This window comes from Pelophylax lessonae (assembly GCF_965119305.1).
Source record: "Pelophylax lessonae genome assembly, chromosome: 2".
Taxonomy (NCBI): Eukaryota; Metazoa; Chordata; class Amphibia; order Anura; family Ranidae; genus Pelophylax; species Pelophylax lessonae.
In genome coordinates, this window is record NC_138769.1 from 338,369,862 (window position 1) to 338,395,946 (window position 26,085).

General features: G+C 42.2%; 1 protein-coding gene across 3 annotated transcripts in view; it reads right to left on the minus strand.

Moving 5' to 3' along the window:
- Window positions 1-546: 546 nt before the first annotated feature.
- Window positions 547-26,085, minus strand: part of PTPRU (protein tyrosine phosphatase receptor type U) — a 231,435-nt gene continuing 205,896 nt past the window's right edge. For all 3 annotated transcript variants that reach the window (XM_082245604.1, XM_082245606.1, XM_082245605.1), the window contains 3 exons: window positions 6,706-6,857; window positions 6,484-6,619; window positions 547-1,841 (listed from right to left, as the gene is read on the minus strand). In XM_082245604.1, the coding sequence (XP_082101730.1) occupies window positions 1,779-1,841; window positions 6,484-6,619; window positions 6,706-6,857 (351 nt within the window). In that variant the 3' untranslated portion in view covers window positions 547-1,778. The remainder of the gene's footprint in view (window positions 1,842-6,483; window positions 6,620-6,705; window positions 6,858-26,085) is intronic.

Below are 26,085 nucleotides of genomic sequence, written 5' to 3' on the forward strand. Positions count from 1 at the left end.
CTGCCCCCTTACACAAGGACAAATGACCAAATGCCTAGCTGCCAAATTATTTTTAATAACCCCTGCAAGGTAGAAAATAAAATCCACTGCAGAACAAGACAGCAGCTGGCTGACTCCTTGCTTGCAGCATTGGCACATGATCCATAATACTGAAAAGGCAGCAACCATATCTTCTATAATCTCTTCCACACAGACAACCAGCTCAGGAACCTATGTCTCGTCTCTGGAGATGAAGAACTCCGACATGTCATCTCCATCTAATATGCAGACACAGACTTTTCATCTCCTCCTAATAAACTGTCATCAGGGAGAGATAAATAATACTTACAAACAGACACATCAGCACACACCTCTCAGCTCCTCTTAATGTGAAAACATCAGTGTCAAGAGCCTCATGCCTTCAATAACCATGAATTAGATGTATGTACACTCACCCACACTGACCCATTACAAAGTCACCGAAGGCATTTCATACTAATGGTTGAGAATTGGAAATCATGCCTAGTTTTCATGACCTTGTGGATCTTAATCACCATACAGGACAAATAAAAACAAGCAGTTTATTTGAATACAATAAAGCATTGAAAAAACCCCTTCATAACCTGTGGGGTTTATACATGGTTGAGCATTATATACAAATAGTGATCATGACTGCAAACTCAGTGTATAGTGTATAGTGGCATAGAATATTAGCTGGGGACATCCATTACACATATAAATAAGAAACGTTAACTTGCTTGTCTTTTGGGTGATGCAATTTGACCCCGATACTTTCCCCTCCCGCCTTATGATAAGTTCACAAATGGAGAGATGAAAGCGAAAGCTTATACACAATTCAGGGTCCTTGTATACCACTGACATTGGCAAACCTTTTTGACTTGTACTGGTATTATCTTTTATTTGCATATATAAATCTCATCTTAAAGTAAACCTGTCATTAGTCTATCCTTACTAAACTGATAGTATAAATGAAATGGAACGTAGTGATACCTGTACGTACATACAGATTTCTTATTAATTGGTCCAGGAGCTCCAAAACCCAAGGCCTCTATTGGTATGGGAGGGCACCAATCACACTGTTGGATCAATAGTGAGAATAATAATAATAATAGTGAAACAAAGGAGGAAGAAGGGGAACCCAACACTTGCTTTCATAGCTCAAGAAAAAATTTGCATAAATTGTCTTCCCAAGTTTCAGGTCTACCAAGAGGTTCAGGAAGAATTTTGCAGATATGTGCAGGCACTTCTGTGTGTCTGAATTCCATTTATATTACCAGTTTACACAGTTTGTATGATAGGTTTACTTTAAAGGATACCTCTGTTAAACTGTGCTCAGTAAAGAGGAGTCTTGTCTTCTATATAAAAACCTCATGTACCTGTTACCTGAATCTTCTTGGTGTCAGCTCTTCAAATATTTCCATAATGATGCAGCACTGTACCCTCAGCCACTTAACAACATGGAGTAACCCTTTATTAATAACCACTACAAATAGGTAAGAGCTCCTAGTCTCACAAAGTGAGAACCAGAGCTATGCCTTCCATAATCACAGTTATATGTACAGCCATAAATATGTACAGGCAACTACTGTCATGACTTCCATTTATAAACCCCATCCTTGTCCTCTTGGGATAGTTAAGAGAAGCCCTTTTAAAAACTGCAATATGAAAGGTGACTGAACTGAGTTTAATTTTGGCCCAAAAAATAAACATATCCAATTGGCACATCCCTCTTCCACAGGGCAAAGGCTAGGTGGTTGCCATCCACATTATAATGGATGCTATCTGGCATCACATGATTCCAAGTATTCCAGGGCGATTTCATAGCAGAAGCGATATTGGTCCTGAAGAGAAAGACAAAGGGTTTCATAATTAGTGGTATTGTAGGTATAACCTAATTTTACCATTGCCTATATGACATTTTTTTGTTACTTTTTTTTTTTTTTTTTTTGCTTGCAGTGCCTAAATCATTGCATAACAAGATGATTTACACTAATGCAGTAGCACTCCTCAAATGAGACAAAGTGAAAATAATATCTCAGTTTGCAATAGTTTAGGTTTCTGAGAGATACTATATTCTATTATTTAACCTCTACTCCCTCCTTACTAGTAGATAGGAATATCCAAACTCCTCTTGATCACTTGCACTTCTAAATCCTTTACTGCAACAATCATAGACAAGAGAGACCGGAGGAAAACATATGTCCTTCTTTCTTAGGAATGGCAGAGACAAAATCTAAGGAGAGTGTCATGATTGCAGCCTTCAGGTCCTCCTCAGAAACCTCCATATCTGTCACACCAAGCCGGGTATATTGGAAATCAACTCAGGTAGTGAAACTCGAGAAGAAGCCTGGCTTTTTTGGGGCCCTGGACAGTAATGACTCTATTAAAGCTGGTAATTGTCTGAGAAATGGTAATATAATGGCAGAAAAATCAGCTTTTGTCAAGTGCGCTGCTTGTTTCATACTTGAAATATAACAAAAATTGGGTGCAGAGCCTGGGTTCTACTCCAATGCAAGGGAAGCAGCGTGTAAGTAGGGTGTGGAATATTGGGTAAGCATATTCGAAAGAAAAACATAGCCACCCAGGTGTAAACCATCCTGTAGTGAAGTCGTCATGTCAAAAAGGGCAAAAAGAAACGCCTCAGTATGGTATAAAGAGCTCTATAAGGGAAGGCGGTAAAGTGTGCAACCTGTGGTGTGATGTATTACCTGGTCATACACCTGAGACTGAGTTCTAAGTGGTTGAATCTCAGAGCCAAGTTTGAAAAGTTTGCACTGTAAAACAAATACATTGCAAACATGAACAACAGGGCGACCCTGTCTTACCTTGCCGATATTGCTGGTCTCTATATAGAGTGTAGGCTTCACTTGTCATGGTGGACATACCCCTTAAGGGGTTTTCAGGGTCTGGGTTCCATAGGAATTGCCCACAGCCCTGGCCCTGTAAAGCACCCTCTGGCTGACTACACGCATTGCACTAAGTGCCAGGGTGAGCGTCTGTACAGGATCCAGTGCTCAAACAGCATGGGGTTTGAGTATGGTTCCAAAGATTTTACAAAGGTTGTACTGATCCGCATGCACTGCTTCTATTGTGGTATTTAGAAAACAGTAAGGAGTTGATTAAAGAGTTGATTGAAGATTCAAGATAAAATAATAAAATAGTTAAGCTACTGTAAGAATGATTACTCTGCATTGAAGAAGAGGGCCATCGTTTTAGGGCACTAGCGAAAAACTGAAGGCTCACAGAGTGGGGTAGAGTTATAAGGGATGCCCTCAAAAGCTTTGCCAGTGTCCAATCACCTGAAGGTACAAGTTTATAACCCAGGATATATGAATACTCAGTCTGTGTCATGTACTGTGAGATTAAGATAACAGTTTTTCTGTAATTTCTACTTTAATGGGCAGGAGCTAGCTGACACTAATAGGAAGAAGCAAGAACAAACCAAGATAAGACCCATGACCCTTGCAATTTGAGCAATTTTGAGAATGTACCTTATGCCAAAAATCAGGATGAGATAGTATAAATGCGTACATCACAGCTGTTGGTGATGCAGCACTTAGGCTGGCCACGGATCAAATTTCTTTCCTTCATCCACGGCTTGATTCCCCCATCAACACAGACAGTGTTGATGCGGCAATCCCTCCTGCCGAGCCATTGTCTTCCCCCAGGGATAATCACAGGTAAAACTCAGGTACAACATGCGGGTTGTACCCAAGTTGATTGATTGATCAACTTGGTACATTTAGCCTGCCCATACATGGTTCAAAGGGCTCCGAGGAAGAGGCGTATGCCTTGAAACGCGTCAGCCGTCATCCAAATAGGACTATGGACAATTGTATGGACTACTTCTGATACTCAAGTTCTTGAGTTCGATATGATTGATTTTCACCTATGTTTGTGAGTAGCCATTTTTATGTTTTAACAATAAAGCCATTATTGAGGATAATGCGCTAGGTCGGTGCGCCCTTTTTTGTGTTTTATATTTGCAATTATGCTTTCTTCTCACTGCCTAATTTAACACTGTAAATGCCATATTACTGAACACCATTGATTTGTATTGTTTGTATTTGGCAGCAGTCACACCCGCCGAATGCGATATTTTGTTTATTTTTTTGCCATTTTAGCTCAACTACCTGGCTTTACTGCTTCTTAACAACATGTGTTATCGAAGCATTAACGAACAATAAAGAGAAAAAGATTTGAGGGCACCTTATGTTCCTTGAAATTAAAAATTGAGAAGAATAAAACCCCTTATCCAGTCATGTTAACAGCCTTATAGGAGATTTGGACTTTCAGCACATGAGAAGAGAGATGATTCTACTACACAAGGAACATGTAGTTATTCTAATGATATTTAATTCTTGTATACTTTTTACAGGATATACATGCACACAATACCTTATAGAGTAAATAAAGTGTTATTTATAGTAAACAAGTCAGACATTTAAATATTTAAAAGTCAAAATCCTGCCTATAGCTAGGTATACACATACTCCAATCCATGCATACCCCTCGCTGTTCAACAGAAGCCGGTCTAACGGCCGCCTTCTATCAAGCAGTCCTGCTGGAAAACCAGAATTCAATCAGCACATGCAGCCAATGGCTGTAGTGCTGATCAGTGTATTCTAATGTGGAGGGGGGGAGTCTCAGATTATAAAAGCATGACTGGGGAGATCCCTATATCCTATGTGTGGATGAAGAAATTAGTCAGGATTTTTTTTTAGTTTAAAGTGATTGTAAAGTCTTGTTTAAAATAAATATGTTATACTTACCTCCTCTGTGCAGTTGGTTTTGCATAGAGCGACCTGGATCCTCCTCTTCTCGGGTTCCTCTTCTGTGCTCCTGGCTCCTACCTCCTGTTGAGTGCCCCCACAGCACGCTGCTTGCTGTGGGGGCACCTGAGCCGAGTCCCAGCTCCCTGTGTCAATTCAGACATAGAGCTGCAACCTGACTCCACCCTCTCTCACTCCTGATTGGCTAAATGTTTTTGAATGACAGCAGTGGGAGCCAATGGCGCTGCGCTGCTGTCTCAGCCAATGAGGAGGGGAGTCCCAGGCAGCTTAGTATACATGTTCGCCAGCACACCATGGATCTTGCAGTCCAAAAATGTTTTATTGCAAAAGGATCACATCATAACAAGGTAAGTGCTGACCCAGGCAGCTTAGATACTCCTGCAACATCATTGGATAAAGACGGGCTCAGGTAAGTATGACGGGGCAGCTGTACACAGAAGGTACACAAAAAAAACATCTGCCTTTACAATCCCTTTAACCCGCTGGTTGAACGGGAAAAAATGGTGTATGTATACCCTACTTTAGAGTAAACTCCACATCTCTTTGTAACTGTGGTAAGCAGAAAATCCTTTTTTGCGTACCTCTCTGACACAAGTTTCACTTTGTTACCGAGGACCTTACTTTGAAGTCAGGGCTGAATGCTGACAACAAAGAAGTGTTTAGGATTAAGACCCCGCTCACACTAGGGCGACTTGTCGCGGTGGGTCGTCTGCCATAGATTAGCACAGGACCCGTTCTAATAGGAGCGACACAAGTCGCTCCGACTTAGAAAAAGGGTCCTGTACTACTTTGGGGCGACCTGGAGCGACCTGCATTGACTTCAATGATATGAAGTCCATGCATGTCGCTCCAAGGTCGCGGTGCGCGCTGTGCACCACGACTTCACAGGTCGCCCCGGCAAGTCGGGTCACCCCTATGTGAACCGGCTCTTAAAGGGGTTGTTTTGAATCCCAAAACATTAGTATATTGCCATACAGTAGTTACATTTTACTATTCTCTATAGCATAGAGATTTTAATATAAATATGTACAAATCACTGATAGTTGTTACTGTTGTTACCATGACATCGCATACTGAGTATTACAAAAAGCACAGAACTTTAGTTTTAAATATTTAAAATGAATGACAATTTTCCTTCACTAAGGTATTAAATTAAACCCTTCCAAAAATGAAATCTATTGCAGCTCACAACCCTTACAACGTGGTGGTTTTGTTTTCCTTTTTAAGCTTTTTTTTTATTTTCATCTGGTGATTCAGCCAGTAATACTTTCTGTCTTAAGGTATCTGCACTCTGGATAGAGAAGCAAAGGAGACACCTTTGGAAAGCAATATTGTCAATCCGTGGAGAGGGTAGTGTTAGATACCTCATCAAGTTAAGATGTACTTGACAATTGAAAGCTGAACTCCAACTAACACTTTTAAGCAGTTACAGCAACCGCTTTTTTTCCTTTGAGGATAACGTTTTTACTCGTCAACCCTCTAACTACCACTTTTGCTGAACAGCTAGGTCTGTCATAGGAAGATGAAAAATAGACTTACTTCCCTAGGTGAAAATAAAGAAAAAAAGCCTAAAAAAAACTAAGCTGCAATATTATACTTGTTTTTGGGGTCAATGCCGCTCATAAACATTTGCATCTCTCTACATACAGTATTTGTGATAAAATTAAAAAGACTATTTTCTTTGCCTTACCAAAGATTCTACCATATTTGGTTTAACATTTCTTAGACTTTTTACTGCGTAGAAGACATCAACCACACTGTGGCATCGGATCATCTCACAGAGCATGGCGCAGGCACAAAATGTTCCACTTCGACCTCCACCGTTTCTGCAGTGAATACAAGAGATCAAAATGAGCAGTTCTGGCACAAAAACAAATCACTTGAGCAGTGCAGAACATTTCACTTTACTTACAAGCAATGTACAAGTAGTCTATGTTCTCTGTTTTGTTCTTGCCATTGGTCTACCATGGAAAGTAATTGTAAGAAGGATCTTTTGGTGTCTGGAGTGTCTCTGTAAGGGGACCAGCGTAGATACTGGAAATGTTTAACCAGCAGATGTTCATCCTAAAACAGTGCATGCAGTAAAAGTAAATGCTAGTGATAATACAACTGCATAGAATATAAAACATCATTTAATATTTAGTTACAGAAGGCACCATTTTGAATGACAAGATACAGAGGCACAGGGAAAACGCTGCACAACCCTTTGGCTAATTTTGTTTTGCACATTCTTTCATCAGAAAATTACATGCTAACCAAAAAACATAACTGGAAAATGTTTTATATGCTTAATTAAAACAAGCAATAACTGAACATGTGACTATAATGAGGCCCAAACTGCCTAGCTACATCCAGACAGCAACAGTCTTTGTAAATATAGTACATTGTGTATTTTAAAGCTCATCTGTGCCCAGACTATAGGCTTTAGGTTATTTGGGTTTTCTCACCCAGCAATAAACGAGCTTTAACACAAGCTGTTCTTGACCTCTCTAGCTGTTTGTAATGTGAAATAGTTCATTCTTAAAGATCCTCCAAGGTCACAACTATAAAGTCAGTTTTAGTTGGTTGCTGTCAAATTTACCCATGCCACAAGATTCATTTCATTCACAGACAGTCTTTGATTGTAGACAAAAAAAAAGCTGTCAGTCCCTTGGACAAGCAGTTACCAATGAGTCAAGGGCAAAAACACCAGCAACAGAAAACAGGGAAGAAGCCCTTACCCCCAACATAATCACGCTGCAGCCTAGAAGACCTTGTGGCCAAGACTACTATCCGCTGATACTACCACTTTTACCCTGTAATGTTATGAACTGAAGACCAGGTCATGACTTTGCAAACTTGTATAACTGAGGCCTGATGAGAGAAACCTCAAGAGGTACTAACCGCACCATGTTGATTGAGAAGTGACAGTAAAAGGTGGTTCCATTTGATGTATGGGATAAGCTTAAGCTTAAGAAGCGGTCAGTTCCTTGGACAGACCATCAACAACAAATAGTCCATCAGAAGAAAGAAAGAAGTGGACTGTAGGTAGACATGTATAGCTCTGGCGACATCTAAAGTGCGTACGGCCAACTCCTTAAGGTGACTAGGAACTGGACACAGAAGAAAGCACAATATATTTATTAGGATGGAAAAAAAAAAAAAGAATACATCTGGTGGTAAAGCAATCTGATGTCTTAGGACTACTTTGTCCCTATGTAGAAGGGGTGTTCACAAGATGCTTGTCTAGCTAAAAGTATGGAAATCAAAAAGGTCAGCTTTTGGGATAATGTCAGCAAAGGGATTTCTATAATATTCTCAAATGGAAGATGCTGTAGAACTTAGAAAGCCAAATTAACATTGCAAAAAGCCAGAGAATTTCTGTCCTGGAAAAATCACAAAAAATATCCTGTGTATGAAAATGCAGAGTAGGAATAACTAGCCAAAAGGCATTACAATCAAACAGCCAAGGCCAAAAACCGTACCTTAATCTTCCTTTGCGCAGGGCCGGTGCAAGGATTTTTGTGGGCACAGGTGAAGGTGCATTTTGGTGCCCCACCCCCACTGTCTACAGCCTCGCTGGTACCTCCTTTATGTTGTGCCCGTAAAGTGATGGAGCGAAGCGTGAATGACATTACACAGCATTAAAAATTTGGGGAAGCTTGCAGTTGAGGCAAACTAAAATCTCCAAGCTGAGCCCAATAAGAGAGAGGGCGAAGCTTTAAGTAATGCATACCTTCCAACACAGAATGCAGGGAACAGGAATATTATGCACAGAATACAGGGGGCAGGGGTTTAATGCCCAGAATGCAGGGGGCAGGAGTGTAATGCCCAGAATGCTGGGGGCAGGAGTGCAATGCCCAAAATGCAGGGGGCAGGAGTGCAATGCCCAAAATGCAGGGGGCAGGAGTGCAATGTCCAGAATGCAGGGGGCAGGGGTGTAATGCCCAAAATGCAGGGAGCAGGAGTGCAATGCCCAAAATGCAGGGGGCAAGAGTGCAATGCCCCGAATGCAGGGGGCAGGAGTGCAATGCCCCGAATGCAGGGGGCATGAGTGTAATGCCCAGAATGCAGGGGGCAGGAGTGCAATGCCCAGAATGCAGGGGGCAGGGGTGTAATGCCAAGAATGCAGGGGGCAGGGGTGTAATGCCCAGAATGCGGGGGGCAGGAGTGCAATGCCCAGAATGCAGGGGGCAGGAGTGCAATGCCCAAAATGCAGGGGGCAGGAGTGCAATGCCCAGAATGCAGGGGGCAGGAGTACAATGCCCAGAATGCAGGGGTGTAATGCCAAGAATGCAAGGGGCAGGGGCGTAATGCACAGAATGCAGGGAGCAGGAGTGAACTGCACAGAATTCATGGGACAGTGTAGTGATAAGGAGAGTAAAAATCCCTACTCCCACCCCTTCGATAAAAATAAAATAAAATGCAGCACTAATTTGTACACTCCCCCCTCCTCCAGCCTTCCCAAGTCCCTAGTCCCAGGCCAATACCCCCTTCTTCTAATTTCCCCATCTTAGCACTCATCCCCACACCCTTCCCAGCACCAATCCTCTTCCCCTTCAAGCACAAATCCTCCTTCCCCCCTATACCCCTCTCAGAATAAACCCTCTTCCATCCCCCAAATGCTCCCTCCTAGCATAACCTCCCATTCCAGTACAAATTCTCTCCCACCCAAGCCCCCTTCCCAGCACAACGAATCCCCCCAAATTTCTTCTCCCAGCAAAGCAAAACAATCCCCTAATACTTCTTTTAGCGCAGATCTTCCTGCCAGTGTAAATCTTTTCCCCATTTCTAGCACAAATTTGCTCCCCTATATCCCCTTTCCCAGCACAATTTTTTTTCCACGCCCTAAATACACCCTCCCAACACAAATCCACATCCCAGCACAAATACACCACCCACAAATCCCCTACAAGCACAAATACGTTTTCCCTCCCAATTCCCCACGCCTGTACAACTCTGTTGCTTAGTTCCTTAATAATTCCCACCCAAAACCCCTTACCAGTACAAAACCTCCTTCTAATGCAAATCAATCAACAATACTTCCCAAATGTCCTGCTTTTTGTGGGGCCTTCCAGAGATGAGGACAAAATCTTGCAAATCCAGGGCTAGTTCACACTAACATGCAATGTGGGAAACCTGCATTCTGTGTGTGTTTCCTGCACTGCAGTTGCAATTAACAGGGGGTGTCAATGGTAACTTAATGACGCCCCAAACTTAGGTTGCAAATGTAATGAGTTTTCCTCCATCAGATTGTATGGTACAGTAGTACCATGTGATCCGCATCCAGTGCGTTTTACAACTCTTGGTGCAGTCAGACACGATTTCAGCCCATTCAAACGAATAGGCTGAAATTGCACAGCACCTGGAATGCATGTAAATCACACAGGAACGCACAGTGTGTTCCTGTGCAATTCGTGGTGTGAACTGGCCCCGAGTCCTGGAGTGAGCCCAATGCTGCAAAAACTTCTGCCACCTGTCTCCACTAAACTTGCTTGGCAGGGGAGTACTAATATGGGCACCTGGGGTGATTGCCGAGCATCTCTAGTGGGGTGCCCATTGTCCTAAATGCCAATTTGTTTCCTGTGTAGAAGCCAGCATCTCTTTGATTTGGGGGGGGGGGAGGGGAATAAGAGAATACTGTATGTCCTAGGGGTGCTTTGGGAGGAGAGGACTTGCGCTGGGGGGTGGTCAGATTTTATATTCATTCTCCCCTCCTAGCACAAGTTCTCTATCCTACCGTAAGACATACAGTATTCTCTTAGCACCCCCCCCCCCCCCCTCGAGTTATTATCACTCTTTTCCAGCTGGTCTCCTTCACCCTCCCTCCTATACTTTCCTCTCCCAATTCCTCCCTGCAAGTGTCATCTACATTGTGATAATCACAGACCTCAGATCAGCCAGGAACATGCACAGCAACACAGTGATGTCTCCTCTCCTCTTCAGTTCCTCCTGTCAGTGTACAGGGATACATCACAGCCGAGGAGGAGGGGTTGGTTCAGTCCACGCTGTGAAAGGCAGCTGGTGGGCGGGGAATCGAGGAGAGATGCCGGGTGCCGTGCAGAGTGGACAGCATGCTGTGTGGGACACCAAACACCCTGCACAAGCTGCGGGGTAGATGACACTGGTGCCCACACCAGCGCGCCCCTGCAAACTTGCCTCCTCTCCAGGACTAATGTAGGAGTTATGGGAAGGGAATTCACTGCCCCTGCCATCCTAGCGCCCTCAGGCAGCTGACTGTGCTGCCTTATGTGTAGCGCTGCCCTGCCTTTGCGTAAGATGCCAATCTACACCTTGTTGCAAAATAGAAATAATTCTATTGACAGAAAAGAATTGCAGACTCTTGCAATCTTGCCCCCTTTAGTACCAGGTCTTCAAAAGCCACAGAATTAAAACCAAAAACTGGGAAGCTAAATGGAAGACTAGATGTGAAGATAGAAGATCTTAATAATCTAGCAGACATCAAGGATTGCTTGCCAGAAGACAAACCAGATCTGTATACCACACACTTCTGAGCAAGTCTGGAGCCATAAAAATCATCTTTTCAAGCTCGATCCTACAAAGTAGTCTGGGTAGAGGACGTACTGGTAGGCATGCGTAGATTAGACTGACTCCATCCTGTGGTTCTACCAAGACATCCACCACTACAGCAAGTGGATTTTTCTTACTTGCAGCTGGAGAAACTATGAGAATCAAAATCCAGCCTGTGTCAATAGGCTACTTGCTAGTAGAGAAAAAAAATTGCAGAAAAAATATGACCTTAAGAGCTACTATGCCATTAGTCACTTTTGTTTCACCTAGAGCATCATGAGTTTTCTAAAGGGAGAGCTCAGCAGAAGTTAAACATAGGGAAAGGAGCCCCTAGCTGGCTGCAAATATGGAAGTATGAAATATTCATATCACTTGACAAAATTAATTTTGAATTTTACTTTATAGTCCTAAGCATAATAAACTCTTTCTATTTATAAAAATGTGCTTTGTGGATGTCTCAAAATTTGTCCAAGTATAACGAATAGTACATGTAATACTTTTATAATTTGTGTAATAGTTTCCTTTTTTCCAACATTCCTTTCTTACGATCCCAAGAAAAAAGTAGCTATATAAACATTCAACCATGAGAGTTATAAAAGTAAAGATGAATTGGCGCTCAATTCATAAACTAAGATAATAATAAGTGTCCCACTAGGGGAAGAGTAACTAAAAAAGGGGGCCCAGTAGTTAAATGTATCTTAGGTGAATAACAGTATTGAATAAAAAATACCAAATTGTGTGCTAATAAATATGAATAAACATCAAAAATAATTCATATAATAGACAATAAATCTGTGACATATAAAATAGTGATAAATATTATGTGCAAAAAACAAGTTCAAATCCGCAGTAATAAAGTGCACTAGTGACAATAAATATTAAATCATTATTGCGTGATAAAAAAGTGATATCAACATATAGAAGTCTTATATCATAAATAGTGCAAATGTGCCAAAAATAACGATTCTGTGGACGTGGTATGAGTGACCCCATGTACACTCAGCTTCAAGGTGATCGTCAGTGCGGTACAATTTCACAGTGGGTCCCGGTAGCTAATAAAAAATGGCCGCTCACCTTCACCACAATATAAACAGGCGTAATGGACAGAGTGTGTCTCCTGACAACTCTCAATCTTAGGCACTCAGGGGAATAGATATCCTGGTCTCCTGTTCGGACTCTTTTACACAGCAGAAGCATTGTAGATTAGCCCCATGGGTATACGCTCAGATATTAGCAGGATATTCCATAATATTCCATCATATAGATAAATGATAAGAGGGGGCTCATTGCGCAGTATAAAAAATCATTTATTTAAAATAAAAAGTAGCAACTTACATCTCGGTAAGGAAACAAATTCCAACTCGCGGGATGTGTAAGAATGTGGAACTTCCGGTCACGGCTGTAAACACGGAAGTGATGTCACCCGCCTCCTCCCGACGCGTTGCGTCACACAGCTCGTGACTTTCTCAAGGGTACCCTTGATATCTTATAATTTATCTATATGATGGAATATGATGGAATATCCTGCTAATATCTGAGCGTATACCCATGGGGCTAATCTACAACGCTTCTGCTGTGTAAAAGAGTCCGGACAGGAGAACAGGATATCTATTCCCCTGAGTGCCTGAGATTGAGAGTTTTCAGGAGACACACTCTGTCCATTACGCCTGTTTATATTGTGGTGAAGGTGTGTGGCCATTTCTTATTAGTTACCGGGATCCACTGTGAAATTGTACCGCGCTGACGATCACCTTGAAGCTGAGTGTACCTGGGGTCACTCATACCACGTCCACGGAATTGTTATTTTTGGCACATTTGCACTATTTATGATATAAGACTGTTTTTCAACACAGCACTTCTATATGTTGATATCACTTTTTGATCACGCAATAATGATTTAATATTTATTGTAACTAGTGCACTTTATTACTGCGGATTTGCACTTGTTTTTTGCACATGATATTTATCACTATTTTATATATAACAGATTTATTGTCTATTATATGAATTATTTTTTATGTTTATTTGTTCATATTTATTAGCACACAATTTGGTATTTTTTATTCAATACTGTTATTCACCTATTTGTTGGAAGATACATTTAACTACTGGGACCCCCTTTTTTAGTTACTCTTTCCCTAGTGGGACACTTATTTTTATCTTAGTTTATGAATTGAGCGCAGATTCATCTTTACTTTTATATCCGTTCAGTATGTGGTGACACTACTAGGATTGGCAGCTTTTTTCATTTTCATTCTTTAATGTTCTACCTATCATCTCTTTCAATACTTCAGTGGCAGCGCATTAGGCTTTCTCTTTTTTCAACCATGAGAGTTAACATTAACCAATAGAGAAAACAGCCTAACACTATGGGCTAAGAACCAACATTGTCAGGAAACAGTAATGGACACTTCAGCACTGTGTAGAGTCTATGGATATTCCTGTGTGAACAGCTGAATTTATGGGTATTCAGTCAATCGAAGCTGAAGTGTGCAGCAAACCATTTAACAGTGGTATTATTACTAATTACAAATGTGACCGCTTACTCTGGGTTGTTAGGGGGCCAACAGCCACCAGCGTTCTAACGACCAGTGACTCATCCCTGCCTGACACATTCAGCTGTCAGCTGGGGATTCCAAACTTTTAGCGCATATTTAAAAAAAAAAAAAAAACAGTATGGGGCTCCCCCCCTAAAGTCATACCAGGCCCTTTACGTCTGGTATAGATTTTAAGGGGGCTTATTAGAATCTGGATTAAAACTAAAAATAATAGGGGCTCCCAGATACCTTTCTCCCCCCCATCATGTGAATAAGTAAAGGGTATGTTTTGACAAGTCCTTTAATTAAAGAAAATAAAAATGTTCAAAGATATAAAATCCATTGTCAAGCACATTGTCCAGCGGATGAAGATCCATGTCAATTCACTAAGCTCTGGGGAAAATTAGTGCAACTGCACTTCTAAAGTGAACAATCTATTTAACTTCGTAAAACAACACCAATGTGTGTGGCTATGTACCAACCACATCTGCACGTCTGCCCTAGTCCACAGCCTTCATTGGCAACAGTGAAGTCAGTTTCAGTAGGAGCCTAATTGACCTACAAGTATGCTTTGGGTTTTGTGTCACATTTAAGTCTTTCAACTAAAGTGTTAAACTTGTGGTAGTGGGAGACATGTGTATCAGATGAAAATTAGTGTTTACCAATTCCACTAGAGTAGGGGTGCTCAACCTCTGATGTGGCCCGCAACCTTAAAGCCTAACTCCACTTTTTTTGAGGAAAAAACATTCCCCTCTGGGTGATCTATGTACATTCAAGGTATTTTAACAAACTCTGTTGCAGATTCCTACCTTTTGTTATTCCTCTGTGCTGAATGAGTCAAATGGGAGTGGTTTCATAATTATCTATCAGCTGTGGCAGCTGCAAGGCTGTAATGAGGAAAACTGCTGGGCCTGCATCCCTTTAGAAGTGTTCCTATTGGGAGTATCCCACCAAAAATTAAATTTTTGTTGCAGGGTATGCCAGAAATGTGACTTGTATCTTAGGCAGACTTCTGGGAAAATGGTGAGCCAATCACACAGGCAAGAAATTAGGTTTCTGGGGTGTGGTAAGTACACATTCTGTGTACAGAATAGCTCCAGGTAGCCATATTGCATTGCACTTTCAGAAAATTACAACAGCCGCAGATTGAAAAGGAAAGGTCATTTTTATTAACATTCAATTACAATATGATTTGTGTCGCAATTGTATAGGCTATATTGTTTTTTTCTTTATTTGCTAATTCATTTCCCATTAAAGTGGAGTTACCCTTTAAACCAGGGGAAGCACATGTCCATGCCCTGGGATGGCAGGTTGGCAGGTCCAGATCGCGATCAACAGGTTGCCAAACAGCCATCCCAGAGTATCAGAGTGCATCAAGATGGCGCCGGCAGCAGGGAGCAGGAGCCACATAAGCCGATGCTTCTTCTTCAGCACTGGCTCCTGTCCCAGACAGAGTGATACCAAGTGCACTTTAGCTGGAACCTTTCTAGTAGTCTGGAGAGTGTTGTCAGCAGAAGATGGAAATGGAAAAGAAGGTCATTGTATTAAAGCATACATACACTGCTTTTCCAACTGGCATATTAGCACCTATAAAAGGGATAACAACTGTTAGACTGCTTTCACACTGATCCGGGGGTGCTGTGCAGCATGTGCGGTCGGCTCCATGGGGGGGGGGGGCCCGCGGGGGTGCTGTGCCCATTGATATCCCTTGGTTGTTTCTTCTTACTGTCCTGAGCCCCCTATGAGGCTGCTTTCACACTGTCACATTGCACCTGCGACTTTCCTGTGGGTTAGCTGCACTGAGCCATAGACTTCAATTATATCCTGCAAGTTTTGGTGCACTTTTAGGAAGCACCACAACCACAGGATGTAATAGAACACTATGACAAAGCACAGCGAACTTACCTTGCAGTACAGGTAAACGGCAGAACATTAGTGTGAAAGCAGCCTTTCAGGGGCTCAAAACAGTAAGGCGAAACAACCAAGCGTTGCTGCGGGGCCAGCCACACATGCACATGGACACAGACAAACTGCTATTTCTTCAGAATAACAAAAGACCAGTCTCCTTTCCTGAAGTTAAAAAAAAAAGCAGAGAAACGCCGATGCTGTGCTCTGTGTATACAAAGGAGCATGGGGGAGCTCATGACCATAATGAGGATGGTATTGACACAGCACCAAATGATCCACAATGGCTCAAAAGTGATATTCTGTCTAAATATTTCTGGACCATAAGGGTGGATAAAGCGCCTGGACCATCCAAAAAGAACTGAGAGCTGTAATTTCAAAGCCTTTGTTTCTAATTTTTAGGGACTCGTTAAGGACTGGAATAGTACCACTGGATTGGCGTAGGGTCAATGTGGTGCCTATATTTAAAAAGGGATCAAAGTCTTTGCCAAGTAACTATAGACCTGTTAGTTTAACTTCTATAGTTGAGAAGATACTGGAGAGTTTAATAAAAGACCACATAGATGAGTTCTTGCTGGAAAAAAATATTTTAAGCAACAGGCAGCATGGATTCATGAAAGACAGAAGTTGTCAAACAAACCTGATTTATTTTTATGAGGAGGGAAGTAAAACCTTGGACAGAGGGGTGGCTGTGGATGTAGTATACTTGGATTTTGCAAAAGCATTTGACACAGTTCCCCACACACGGCTAATGTGTAAGGTAAAGTCTACAGGCTTGGAAAGATCAGTTTGTAATTGGATAGAAAATTGGCTAAAAGATAGAATTCAGAGAGTAGTGGTTAATGATTCTTACTCTGAATGGTCTAAGGTTATCAGTGGTGTACCCCAAGGTTCAGTGTTGGGACCCTTACTTTTTAATATCTTTATAAATGATATAGGGACTGGGACTAAAAGTACCATTTCAGTCTTTACAGATGAAACCAAGCTTTGCAGTGGAATCACTTTTTTACAGGATGTCTCCAACTTACAAGCTGACCTCAATGCACTGTTTCATTGGGCAACTATGTGGCAAATGAGGTTTAATGTTGATAAATGTAAAGTTATGCACCTGGGGGGGGGGGGGGGGAGAATATGCATGCATCATGCAGCTGGAGAGCTCTTTTGTGCAAGGCATCATTCACATCAGGCAATGCTTCTTGTGAAAAGCAAACCCAGAACTGGGGTGTGTTTTTTATAGGGCAGGGCAGCTGTAACCAACACCTCCAATCTCATCTCATTGATTGGACTCCAGTTGGCTGACATCTCACTCCAATTAGCTCTTGGAGATGTCATTAGTCTAGGGGTTCACATACTTTTTCCACCTGCACTGTGAATATTTACATGGTGTGTTTAATAAAAACATGGCAACATTTCATTCTTTGTGTGTTATTAGTTTAAGCAGACTGTGATTGTCTATTGTTGTGACTTAGATGATGATCAGATCACATTTTATGACCAATTTGTGCAGAAATCCATATAATTTCAAAGGGTTCACATACTTTTTCTTGCAGCTGTACATACTAGGTGGAGTAGAACTGGGGGAATCCATAGCAGAGAAGGATTTGGGTGTTCTGGTTGATCATAAGCTTAATAATAGCATGCAATGCCAAGTTGCGGTTTCCAAAGCAAGCAAAGTCCTTTCTTGTATTAACAGAGGCATGGACTCCAGAGAGAGAGATATAATTTTGCACCTGTACAAATCATTAGTAAGACCTTATCTGGAATATGCAGTTCAGATTTGGGCACCAGTTCTTAAAAAGGATATCGGGAAACTGGAGAAAGTGCAGAGAAGGGCAACCAAACTGATAAGAGGCATGGAGGAGCTCAGCTATGAGAAAAGATTAGAGAAACTGAATTTATTCTCTCTTGAGAAGAGGAGATTAAGGGGGGATATAATCAACATGTATAAATACATAAGGGGTCCATATAGTGAACTTGGTGTTAAGTTGTTCACTTTAAGGTCAACACAGAGGACAAGGGGGCACTCTTTACGTCTAGAGGAAAACAGATTTCGTCTCCAAATACAGAAAGGTTTCCATACCGTAAGAGCTGTGAAAATGTGGAATAGACTCCCTCCAGAGGTGGTTCTGGGCAGCTCACTAGATTGCTTTAAAAAAGGCCTGGATTCTCTCCTGGGTGAACTTAATATAAGTGGGTACTAATATTTATAGGTAAAAGTTGATCCAGGGATCCCCCTCCCGGGGGATCAGGAAGGATTTTTTTTCCCCTGCTGCAGCAAATTGGATCATGCTTTGTTGGGGTTTTTTCCCCTTCCTCTGGATCAACTGCAGGTATAGGATTGTGTATATGGGATTGTATGGGTGGGTTTTCATTACAGTTTTTTTTTTTTTTGGTTGAGCCAGATGGACTTGTGTCTTTTTTCAACTTGAATAATGATGTAATTATGTAACTATGTACGGATATCGCTTTTTTCAACAAACTATGTTTTAAGCTTACTGCACCATGAGGTTTCTCCTTTATCCTTTTTGAGTGCTGCCGTGGAGCATTGTGATGATTAAAGAGAGTGATAAAGTGCCTGTGGGTGATATCTGTTGGTGTTATTAACTTGGAGCACAAATTGATCTTTCTGGTAAGAGGCTGTGCATGGGGGAGCAGCATCTAACCATTGGAAGCACGTTATATGCTTTGAAATGTTTATTTCACTTGTTGGAGTTTTGACAAAATCTTGGACTTTTTAGACACATATACTGTATCATTTATTTCCTATAAAAAGTGTTTTGGCTGATTCTTATATTTTATACACATTATATTATTTTTAACGTGGACATGAATTATTGATGTACTTTCTATGTGATGGATTTATGAGTTGTTCTTTTTTATTTATGGGTTGATAGGGTGTACAGGATGCCAGGGCTGGGTCCTGCAATGGCACTATATTTCCCCTCTGCTTGGACTGTGGTCCCTTTAAGGGAACAAAATGGTTAACTTACTGATAGGAGGAAGTGGGTTTAAAAAAGGCAGGAAGTTGTAGGTGGGGTGTGGAGTGGGAGGTGGGGTGTGGAGGAGTATAGAGGAGACTGTGGATGGTGGACTTGTGTACAGCCGTGAGGGTGCATGTCAGTATCCTGGCTAGAAACCTGTTGACAGGGGAAGTTATGCTCTCCAAAAGTCATGGACTGTTTAACTGCAACAGCAGTTCTGGACTCTTCAAGTCAGTGAGACTGTTATCCTTTTTTGCTACTGTGAAGCCGTTTAAGTTAATAAACATTCCTTTGATTGCAATGCCTGTGTCCTGTGATCCAGCTGATTCCCCAAACATTGCAAGGGATATGTGCACTTAATATTTTGTATACAATTTTTATGTCCTGTATTCAGACATTTTAAAGTGCTTCAGTGTCATGCTACACTAAGTGCAAGTTTATCTCTTGTTTTTTTTTTTTTTCATTTATACAGCTTGAAGAACCTTGTGGCCCAAGCTTACTTCAATTGAGGCCTGAAAGTTTACCTGATAGAACATGAAAAAATGAGTGAATGGAGGGCCAGAAGGTGGCCTTGCAAATCTGGGACACATATTCTTGATGCTGAAAAGCTCAGGAGACACCAACAGAACTGGTGGAATGGACTCTGATGGGAACGGGAGGAACCTTATCCTCAAGGGCGTAAATCCTGCAAATGAGTTGACTGATCCACCTGGCAAGCAGGGATCCTTTACAAGGGCCCATGGGCAGGACAAACAAGGACTTGTGAACAGAGGCTGTAGCTTTTAGGTAGAATCTGTCAGGGTGCCAGGAAATCAGACCACATGGGGATGCAGGTAAAATAAAGCAGTTTATTAGGGAAACCAACAATAATTGCACAGCAAGAGTGAGGAAGAGAGAGCAGGAAAAAGCCAGGGTCAAGTCCAGGAGTGGGTGGTCATCCAAGCCGGGGTTGGGTCCAGAAGTGTGTAATCTCCCGATGCCGTCTGCCAATGCCGGGTTGTCAGCCGATGCCAGGTCAAGAGCCAGGAGAGTCGTCAGCCAAGCCAGGTCATACACGGAGGAACACAGAGAACAGAAGACTGCTAGCAGAGGTGCACCTTGGAGCACAAACACAAGGGCAAGGATTGTAACCCAACAGGTCATAGAAATAGTCAGGTGTGCAGCATCATCAATGTGCGATGCCCAGGCAGCAGGAAGTGATGAGTCCATAAGAGGCAGCAGTCTGCACATGTCCAAGATGGCTGCCAACAGGAGGGTAAGGTAAGACCTTAACAGAACCTTAAAGCCCTGACTACATCCAGGCATCATAGGTCTAGTTCCTAGTCATGTTTTGGGGCAGCGCAGAAAAAAAAGGGAGGCAATGTCTACACTGAGGTGATAAGAGGAGACCGCCTTATGCAAAAAGATCACAAAATGATCTTGTCCATGTGCAAAACAAGGAAAGGCTGACTCTAAAACACGCTTAACAGAATTGATGAAAACAAAACATGATAACCAACAGAATGTCTCTAATTGGTTCAAAGGGAGGTCTCTGAAAAGCAGAGAGTGCCAAGTTAAGATCCCTAGGTGACACAGGTCAAATTAGGGGAATAATATAAGCAACCCCCTGTAGAAGAGTCTTGATAAGGGATTGTGGAAAAGAATGTATAAGGCAGAAACCTGTCCCTTGAGGGTACTCATGGCCAGATGCTGGTGAAGATCAGATGGAAGAAAGTCCATATTACGCACAAAAATTGATTGCCTAGGTTTAGGTCTCCTCTCTTCACATCATGCAAAGAAAACCTTTCATGTGCGATGATAAATATCGCAGAAGTTGAAATTCCTTGCTCAGAGTAATGTGGGAATAACCAAATGAGAGACACCCCTGTCCTTTGTGACTTGGCTTGCAAAGCCATGCCATTAAAGCCAGTGACTGAGAAGCAGGATGGAGCAGGGGGCCTTGAACCAGTAAGTCTGGTCTGTTTGGAAATGGCAAGGGCTCATTCGCCAGAGGTCTGCGTAAGTCTGTGTACCATGTTCTTTTAGGCCAATTTGATGTGATGATAATCACTGGAACCCTTTCTTCCTCTATTTTGCACAGCAGTCCTGGGAGAATCTTCATTGGAGGATGGGCATAAACTGTCACAAGTTAGCCTGTAGTTTTTGTTTGTATACTCTTACCTCCTTGCTGCAGTGCTTCTACTTTGCTTCTTTTCACTTGTGTGGTGTGGCTGTGATCGCCTATGGGCGTTGTCTGCTATCCTGTGGGCTTTTATTTCCTGTCCCTTCATCACTTCCTGGCCCGTCTCCTAATTGGCTTGTCTATATAAGACTTGCTCAGTGTAACCCTCATTGCTTGAGCAACTTCACTGTTCCCTGAGATCCCATCTGTATACTCCTAGGCTATAGTATCTGATTCACCCTGTCTTCCCCTGTGTTTATTTGCTGCCTGTCCTGATCTCGGCTTGTCTCATGGATATCCTTTTGTCTGCTGTTTACTCTGCACATGCCAGCGGTCTCTGCATCTTCAGCTGAGCCTACCTGGGGGCCGTGACCTGATTCCAGCCTGCTGCAAGTCCATCCCCACCATGAGGGGCCCTGGTGAAGAAGCAGGCTGGGGCTTAGACACTGCGCCCTGGGGAATCCTGAGCTGGGGATTTACAAGGGCTCACTACCACAGACCCGCTGACACAAACCAGTTGGAACTGAGTCCAAGGAATAACCAGAGCATCTGCTGCCAAGAATAGAGAATCCCTAGTGTTGGCCACAAACTTGTTTAGCTTGTTGTTGTTGATGAACCTGATGACCAGGATGTCCACATCTGGTTTTCCCCACTTTTTTCCACCTGCCAATTGTCAAATCAAGATAGGCAGATGGCAGAGAGAGCTGGAATGTAAGTTTCTGCCTATAAGGGTATTAGACGTACTTCTTTTAGAACTGCTAAGCTTCTGGTGCCCTTTGATCATTTATGTAAGCCACTGTTCACAACACCAAGCTTTAAGCAACAAAATACTGCTTTTACTAATACTTACTAATACTTAACCACTTGCCGACCGCCGCAAGTACATATACTGCGGCGGTCAGCCCCTCACAGGCAAAGTGACGTATGGGTACGTCACTAGCCTGTGAGGCTCTGGGGAGCGAGCACGCGCCGCCGGAGGCGCGCTCCCGCGCGGTCACGGACCCCCCCCCCCGCGCGTGTGCACTCGCAATCGTCCGTGACAGCGGGAGAAAGGCAGGCGGCTGATGTAAACAAGCCGCCTGTCATTCTCCCCTGTGTATGAACAGTGATCATACGGTTCTACTATGTAGGATCGTTGATCACTGTTCCTACACTTCAAGCCACAGCCAATCACAGTAAGAATCACACCCCTAGGGACACACACCACCCCTCCCTCTCAAATAAAGTTAACCCCTTCACTACCAGCGTCATTTTACAGTAACAGTGCATATGTATAGCACTGATTACTGTAGTAATGTCACTGGTAACCCCAAAAGTGTCAAAAATGTCAGTCAAGGGTCCGATCTGTCCACCGCAATGTCGCAGTTCCGCAAAAAAAAAAAAAAATCGCAGATCGCCGCCATTACTCATTAAAAAAAAAACAACAAAAATGACAAAATTTTTCCCTTTGTTAGTAAACGCGATAACTTTTGCGCAAACCAATCAAAATACGCTTTTTGCGATTTTTTTTACCAAACATATGTAGCATAAAACAAATCGCCTGAAAATGTTAAAAAAATTAGATTTTTACATTTTTGGGGGGAATTTCATATAAAAAATGTGAAAAAATATTGTTATTTTTGCAAAATCGACACTCTTTTTTTGTTTATAGCGCATGATCAAAAAATCGCACAGGTGATCAAATACCACCAAAAGAAAGCTCTGTTTGTGGGAAAAAAAGGACATCAAATTCGTTTAGGTACAGCGTTTCACGACCGTGCAACTGTCCGTTAAATTCATGCAGTGCCGAATCGCAAAATACCCCCTGGTCAGGAAGGGGGCAAAATCTTCCGGGGCTTAAGTGTTTAAATACTAATTCAGTGAGCCAATGAGGAAAGAGAAGGGGCGGGCTGGGCCGCAGCTCCGTGTCTGAATATACACAGGGAGTTTCAGCTTGGCTTGACTGCAACCATAGCAAGTTGCTTGCTGTGGGGGCACTCAACTTGAGGGAGGGACCAGGAGAGCCGAAGAGGGACCCAAGAAGAGGAGGATCTAGGCTGCTTTGTGCAAAACCACTACACAGAGCAGGTAAGTATAACATGTTTGTTATGTTTAACAAAAAAAAAAAAAAACCTTTTACAAGTACTTTAACTATACTGCCTCAGTTTTGAGGGGGAAAAAAACAGATTATAGGCCCAATAAACACAGGAGGATGGGACCTTTGTCCTTCAATGGACTTCAAGAAAAATATGTTATAACGGTAAGCACAAAAATCTTTATTTAAAGTTCATTGGGGAACACAGGAATTCTTAGACATTTGAGACGTCCAAAAGCAGTCCAACTAAGGAGTGGGACACAACCACCGATAAATCTAAGATGGAATAGGGAATCATCTGCAACAACCAGAAGGGCAAACGTCTGAACTTGAACCAGAAGAGGTGAAGTGTTTGGTCATAATGGATTGATTTGATGTTCATCCCAGGACTAGAATCACAAACAAGGCAAAATACTATCTCTAAAGCCTAGTACACATGGGTCGAATGTCGGGCAGCATCGGCCCGTTCAATGAAAACCGGGCGACATTCGGCCCGTGTGTACAGCAGGCGACCCAACAGAAGCCAGAGGGGGTCATCCCCCTTGTTAGAACACAATAGCCTTAGCAGGGGAGATCACTGTACTAACATCAGATTGTGATTACAGAGGCTCCGACCTGAGAAGTCAGTTTTTTTTTTTTTTTTTTTGCTCAACCTGCTGGGCTGAACAAAAAAAAAACTAGTAGTGTGTAGGAGGCTAGTCTGCAACAACAGAACTTATGAGTCAAGCAACTACCAACAACTTGAACATAAAGAACATACCAACAACAAGAACAGTTAGCAAAAGGGAAATGTTGGGATGTTTCACAGCCTCAAAACTGATCTCACCAGGAATCTTGACAATGGGTCCAAAATGTAAGTCCCTGGCCTTTAACTTCTGAAAGCCTTGCTGTTCTTATGACTGATCAGAGTGAGGATACTATATCCTTGGGAGTTTACTGCTCTCTACCATTTAGCCACTTCAGTGTGGAGAAGTTCTTAGCTGATTTTACAGGCTGGAGGATCAGTCCTCTGTGAACCATTCCTGGAACATTACTGCGTGTCTTGACCACATGTAATTCGTGGTCAACTCCATTTTGTAAGAGACTGCGTGTGCTTCCTGGGGTGGTGGAGGATCTCCTTCTCTTTATATCTTTATTCACCTTGCAGTTATCGCATGAGGACTAAAGATGGACTTTTTCCCACTTTGGTGTAATTGCATCATGTTTTATTAAGGAGCGCTACACTTCCTGTTTCTATTTCATGTATGTTGGCAGCCAGCAAATTGTGTTGGCAGCTATTTTGTATTTTTCATTACGTCCAAGCACAGGTTTTTCTATTTTTTAAGCAAAAATATAGCAAAACTATTTCTCAGCAGAGCTGAGGAAAAGGTGTCTAACTGCCAAGGACACTACCAACAAACTGAGGCATGACGGTTATGGACAGGGTTATACAGTGATTGCCCTTCAATGTTTTTTTTTCTTTTTGCCAGTGTCCAAATTTCTTGTAGGAAGCCGCATATAACCTAAGTGTCTAGAAATTACTACTTTTGTTCAATAGAGAAATGTTGCATGTATATAAAAATGAATTATCATCTGGTGCTCCTGGATCTGCAAAATATGTTACATAAATCCAGTTTCATTCAATCTCAGCAGTAACTATAGCATTGAGTACCAGGAAGGGAGCTTGATTGTCAGCGAAAGCTGAGCGGAAGTTTTTCCCTTTGTAAAAGCAGTGATTTGGTTTTGATATAATACTATCAACACAGCAGCATATCCTGTAAAACATTGCTACAGCTTCAGATGAACATTTGAATGGTAACATTTCTATCATAATAATGTGTTGAATTTATGGGATATCAGCATCTTGTGTGTATTCCTTTGGGAAACTGATGAACACTCATTTTCCTCTGATACATTTAATGTCTCCCAACATCACGGGTCTAATACTTTAGCTGAAAGACTAAGGCCCCGTCCACATGGGGAAGCCTCCACCAGGAGTCCGCCTGCTCAGTGGGGAATCTGGTCTCTGATCCCTGCTGAGCAGGCAGATGGCTTGAAAAATGGCTTGTAAATGGCTGTTTACACCCGACAGCCATCAGATCTGATCTGCTTAGATGGATGGGAACGGATCCCCCATCCATCTGTTTTTGGAGGATAGGATCGAATGTCGGCAGGTGTCAACAGACACGTTTGTTGACAACCGCTGCTCCATAACACAATGGATGGTCTGATCGGGTCTGCCTAAAAAACAGGTTTGCCTGTAAAAAGGGGCCTTAAAGTGAAACCAACCCCACCTATTTAAGCATTTCCCAAAACTGGCTCATATTAAAAATGTTTAATAAATGTTATTAAATCCATAATCAAACAGACATAAATTTATTTTCTGCCTACTAGTGTTGGGGGGGGGGGGGAGCATATGCTACAATGAAGGCATGCCTCGGGTAATAATTGGCACGTCAGCTCTTGACTGATCTTTGAATCCCTCAAATGGCTGGTCTCAGAGCTGGTCATAGGTTTAGCATCATGGCAACAGAAAATTGAAACACAGGCTAAGCGTATACCTTCCTAAACAAATAGGGGGGTCTAGTTCTACTTTAGATGTGATTACCATACATTAAAACGTATTGGCTACTGCAGCCGTAAACACAGAACTATAAGTTTCACCTGGGATTATGGTGTGGGTGATTTTTTATTTTTTTGGGGGTTTGAGAATCTTTAGCTGTACTTTGCACAACAACAGATTTAATTTTGTTCCTGTGACCATCTGCATTTGTACATGCTTTTGGTTTTGGTATACTTGGTGTGGCTCAATCGAACACCTGGAGAGCATGCAAAGTCCTGGTTGGACTTGAATCTAAAGCCCAGATCCTTAGTGCAAGAAGGCTGTCCACTTACCCACCATGCTTGTAAATATGCCTACTGTAGCACATACAAACATTGCGCAAACCAAATGGGGTAAATGTTTACAGGGAGTGGCATAGTGCTAAATAACCAACCAGGGAATTCATGTTTTTTTTTTTTCCCAAATGAAAGTACAGATTGCATATAAAATGCAGATTTTAGGCTTTGTGCAAAAAGGTGTAGTAAATATTCATACAGATGACTGCAGGGAGGTATATAATACACTGAATATATGCATATATCT